Source organism: Mercenaria mercenaria, chromosome 1 (genome assembly GCF_021730395.1).
Source record: "Mercenaria mercenaria strain notata chromosome 1, MADL_Memer_1, whole genome shotgun sequence".
In the NCBI taxonomy this organism is placed as follows: domain Eukaryota; kingdom Metazoa; phylum Mollusca; class Bivalvia; order Venerida; family Veneridae; genus Mercenaria; species Mercenaria mercenaria.
The window spans coordinates 15,977,616-15,983,013 of NC_069361.1; the positions used below are offsets into that span (position 1 = coordinate 15,977,616).

At 35.7% G+C, this 5,398-nt stretch overlaps 1 protein-coding gene across 2 annotated transcripts; it reads right to left on the reverse strand.

Moving 5' to 3' along the window:
• Positions 1–812: 812 nt before the first annotated feature.
• On the reverse strand, positions 813–4,920 carry LOC123544896 (RING finger protein 145-like). 2 transcript variants are annotated; one of them, XM_053540673.1, is made up of 2 exons: positions 4,580–4,920; positions 813–2,805 (listed from the first exon to the last, which is right to left on the reverse strand). In XM_053540673.1, the coding sequence occupies exons 1-2, from the start codon at positions 4,833–4,835 to the stop codon at positions 1,112–1,114; spliced, it is 1,950 nt and encodes a 649-aa protein (XP_053396648.1). In that variant the 5' UTR covers positions 4,836–4,920; the 3' UTR covers positions 813–1,111. The 2 variants fall into 2 exon arrangements, with proteins under 2 accessions (XP_053396648.1, XP_053396660.1); XM_053540685.1 differs by lacking the exon at positions 4,580–4,920 and adding an exon at positions 3,876–3,998.
• Positions 4,921–5,398: the final 478 nt, after the last annotated feature.

The following is a 5,398-nucleotide window of genomic DNA, read 5'->3' on the forward strand; positions in this document are numbered from 1 at the left end:
ACATGAGTCTCTTCCAGATGGGAATTGATAATTTCGGGACCTGTCGTGGGACCTGTCTAGTTTAAGCAATAGAGATCCTTGGGCTAGAGACCTGGGGAAAGGGACTCCGGGTCTTGGATCAATTACTTTGGATCTTCTTTCAGATATGGGTCAGCAGAGGCAAAGCCCAGTCCGGCAAAAGACGCAGAAACTGCGTCCATCTGTTTGAAGTCTTCCCAGCTTCCTGGGCATCCCAGGTTTATCATTGTGAAAGATGCCGAAACTACGTCCATCTGTCCGCCAAACTTTCCAGAAATCCCAAGTTTCTCAGATTTGTATGTTTTGCTAGGTAACTTGACTGTGACTTAGAGATTTAAGTCAGAATGGGTATCCCATGGTACACAGTAGTATAGGTATGATAGTCCCATTCCTGGGTATTCCAGCACGGTAATAATTTCTCCATGCAGCCCAGGCGTTTATGAGCTAATGCAGTACGTGTATCACCTGGCATACATGATTGTCAGTATTATGGTCCTTGCTCTGGGTATTACAGGGCCTTAATAATTTGGTGAGTTTTTCTAGGCATCCCGGAAGTTTATGAACTTAGGTCAGGGTATCCGCTGACCTCAATTCTCGTTATTATAAGATGTGTGGAATAACTGCTTCTATATAGTAATTAACCGTCCATTGGGGAATCTCATCTCTTTTAAGAAGGAAGTACTGGTGGTCTGCTTCGCATTAGATGTATAATCGTTATTGGTGAAACCTCCATGTTAATTATCCAGCAGGGTATTATGCTGTGCTAAAACAACTTAAATTAAAAAAAGCACCTCTGGTGAATTAAGCATTTACTACCAAATCTGATTAACCACCTATATCATAATCTAGATATGTTACGTTAAGATTAGTTAATCATTTACATATACCTGACATAAAATCTCTTTTTACCGAGAACTTTTGAAGTAAGCACATAACAATAATGGGTAATCCAGTCCACTGATCTAACAGTTATGATAATTTTATTTGTACTGAAATAATACCGAGCAACTTTTATCTACTCTTTATCATAAGCAAAGCATGTTACAAAAGAAAGCAATTACATATCGCATTTAAGAACCCCTGGATGTCTCTCCTATTTAATCTCAGTGTTGCAGAACGGACAAACAGCTTTAACTTGAAACCACCGTCTGAGACAGTCCTTGTGGAAAGTGTGTTTGCAGGGTAAGGTTTTTCCTGTTGACATCACAGAGTAACAAATTGCACATTCATGGGCTTCTTTCTCACTGTTGTTATGTGTTGTTGCTGTAGATTTAAACGTTACATCTGGTAGGTTATTAAGAAGTGATATCATTCGGTTTCTTCCCTTATACCTATTTACCTCCACCATCCCAAGAGCACAGACAACAAGAATGCTACTTAATATAGCTAAGCAAAGCCTGAAAAACCACCAACCTTTAAAGAACGGACAAATATACCTGCAGTAGCTCTGTGCGGTATTTAGTACAACCAGGCATATGTTCTTTGATACTCGAGCGTAATGTATCAGATCCTCTAATTTACTAAGATACTCGGTAGTGTGCCAAGTAAATGATACTAGGGCACATTCTATCAGTAAAAAGATCGTACGGAGAATAAGCGTACAATTTCCAGATGCAAAGAAAAGAAGCCATGGATTAATGTCTAAATGTTCCGAAACAATAATGGTTGATAAGGTTGGGGCAGTCACAAGAAGTCCTGTCAGAATCCCGACTCGCAGGTAGAACAACACACCTGGGGACACACCACTGTTAACTGCATGAAGTATTTTTCGTTCGAGAACATCGAGTGTTTGGAAGATTATAGCATATACTGAAAGGAATGCTACCATTTTCATGGCTTCTATTTTTTCAATGTACTCTATGGACAAAATGTTTGCTTCAGTAAATGCTATGAGTGCAGACACTTGTACAATACCACCGATGTTCGCATCGAAAGCCTCAATTATGATTATTTCGGTTGTAAGGAATATGTGACACAGAGCAACGCACAAATTAGATATAAGTCCAAGTCCATATGACATGACAACAACAATGACATGTGTCGTGCACCACAACGTTGATAGTTCAAAAAGAGTATCGAATATAGACTGCGAGGTCATTAGTGTTTCATACATTGTTATTTCGATCAGAAGTGCCGAGAGAAAATACAGAACTCCAAAAGCAAGCATTGTATCTCGCATGAACCATTTGCCTGGGAAACGTTCAACGAAGTTACCTCCCTGATTTCGTTTTTCTATACGTCGTCGTAGATCTTGTATTCTAGTTCTGTATTCTAGTTTTGTCTGCTCATCATTTGCCAATTTGTGTTTTGCCGTCAGTAGCATTAATTTCTTTTGATCAACTTTAATATCTACATCCATGCTGGAAACAACTTCAAATACAAACACTATGATAAAAAATAAAATTTCTATCCAATATGAGAGTTCTGACATGAGGGAAGGAAATATATTTGATACGCTTAGAATGTTAGGAACCAGTGTGGCAAGCAATGCAATATAAATCCAGATGGTTACATGCTCTTTTTCTCTGTGTACGAACGCTCCAGGCCTGTAACAAAGGTAGACAACTTGCAGCAGGCTGGAACACAGCGCAGGTACCCTCCATTGTTCTGTCATATCAGACCAAACTAGAACATTCTTTTCATGACATATACCATACACCTCGTCCTGGTGGGTCCAATACTTGATCCGTATCAGCCAAGTTACGGCCAAATCGAATGTAAAAATTGTGTAAACTTGTAGAAGGACACCGATGTTGAACGCCCATGTTCCAACCATAAGGAAAGCAACTGTAAAAAAAGAAAGTACATGTATTCATGACAATTATAATATATAACAACATCAAATTCTAAAATATGGTTTGACCCCAAAAAGTACGATAATGATACTATAAGTAGTTTATCATCAAGCATTTAATAAACGTTTAAATATGTTATCCGTTATACATAATCGTTATACATAATAACTGACAACACTGTCGCCAGCAGAAGAGGCATTATGTTGTAAAACAGTTAATTAGTCAACATGCACTTATTAATGTTATTTGTAACGCTATTATATTAACAAGTGCCTGGCTTTCACAACAACTTTTAGTACCATGTGGTATCCGTTACATATTGCTCCGTTCTTTGGCTCAGTGTATTTTTCTCATCCTTTGAGATCATAGGTACATTGAATTTTATCAAAAAAAGAACCTGTGTGGTATTGCACATTTCTTTATCTGTCTGAAACAGTCTGTACACACATCGCTTTAATCGCTTGCGTTCTATGCTTCAATAGGCTCTGCTTGGTTTTGTTTGAATTAATCGCTTTAACTACATATCGGTGAATTGTAATACGAAAATTTCGTAACATTGCACAATATCAATTAGGACGAATATTTGGAATTTGGTAGTAACTTTAGCGAAATAGGCAGAGTATAATAAGCCTTGTTGCATTTTCTATAACTTCTAGGTATTTCCTGTGAAGTGCCGTTAATTGCTGACTGAGCGCATGAAGGACAGTTGGTTTTGTTAAAATTGCTTCAATATATTCACCATATAATTGTTTAAACACATGCTAAGTTTCAAATAAACGTCAGGTAACGTTGACGGTTTGTCAAGTATACTGTTTAATATACTACTATTTTGAGAAAGGTTCAGTGTAAAATTTCCTCGATAACCGTACATAGCATATGTGCACAGTATGATTCCATTGAAATACAAAATACGAAAAGTATAAGTCAGTACTGATTGCGTTAATTCCAGAAATTAATAATCGAAAGTGGGATACATTTAGTTATTTCCTTAGCTGTAATAACTTTTTTACATCTGTCAAAGATTATAGCATATACTGAAACTGTTGAATTCCTAACACTTACTACATCATGTTCTGGTTTTGTATGTTTGATACATCTTTGTTTTTATCATTCCCTTCATATTCTATTTGTGCATCTGTGTACACAATTTATGTGCGAGTGAAAACATATCCATGAGGAGTGAAATAGTTGAACGTTTTTTGAATGTTGGGCTTGGTTTTTATACGAAACAAAAATGTTCTCCTGGAATCCCGGCTAAATATAGATTTTAGACTTACATTTTCACTTTCAAAACTTAAAAAGCAAGGCTCTAACTGACCAAAACGTGACCACTTACCGGCTGTCGCTTTCATCTAAAACAATAAACCTAGCGAGCAGCATTATAGCTTTTTAAAAAAGTTAACCTTGTATTGTCATACGGAAAAATATATAAAAAGACAAAACAGCGGAAGTTGAAAGCGAAACAAAGTAATACGTTTTAATACTTATTCATACTGCTAATTCCCACGAGGAATACTTATTTAAGAGATCCGTTTTCTTTACGCGCAGTTTTATTCTAAAATCCTTTAACAATTTTACAGAAGAGAAATATTAATATCACATATACATGTCTGTTTGGTTGGTTATACTTGTTCATGCTCTAATCCATGGTATACTATACTAGATATTCCATATTCTCCTATGTAACAACCTTCCTATTCACCCCGCTATAATATAGCCTAATGAATATATTTTCTCCATGAGGTACAATATCAAGCCACACTCACCTGCATACCGAATGATAAAGAGGAATATTTCAATAATCCAGTAATTTGAGTATGGACTGAGAAGTAGCCATTGGTGAATTATGAAAAACAATGGAACCCTCAGCAATACTTCACACAGATATTTCTTTCTTGGTGAGGCATTATCCATATAATTATCACAATTTTCACCGATTCGAAGTGCTTGTTTCTCGATGTGTTCAAATAATCTTTGTGTATGGTCCTGAATAAAATGAATTCCCTTCTCTACAGCCTCCATGCTTTATAGTGTTGCCTTATTATCAATGATAATTTCAACAACAATATTTTAGTAAACAGAAAGACTGTAAAGTTGGAAAATCCCAATAATGACAAAAACTTATATATAGCAAATTGGGAAACTGTATGCATAGATAACCATGCGAAAAATATCTACCTCAAAGATTTAAATCAATCGAAAAACACGTAGCCTATATTGAGGTATGTATGAAAAAAAGTTGCCAGCTTTTTATTTGTCATGAAATGGACATGTTGTGCAATCCAAATGTTTATCATTATTTCGTTTATGTGTATTTGCATAACTTAGTAAATAAATTATATCCGGTCAGCAATATATTCAAGGTTGTTCCGCGTTGTTTTATTCAATGTAACATATGTCTCATCAAAGTACACAAATCAACTCAAAACATGATAATATTCTATATACAAGTCATGTATTTAGCCACTTTTTTGTAGAGTTATAAGAGAAAATTAAGGACATAATATAATACTGTTCACTCTTGTTAAAAAGTATTTAAAGCTACTTTAAAGAATGAAAATAAAACATGTAAGAAGTTGAATTAA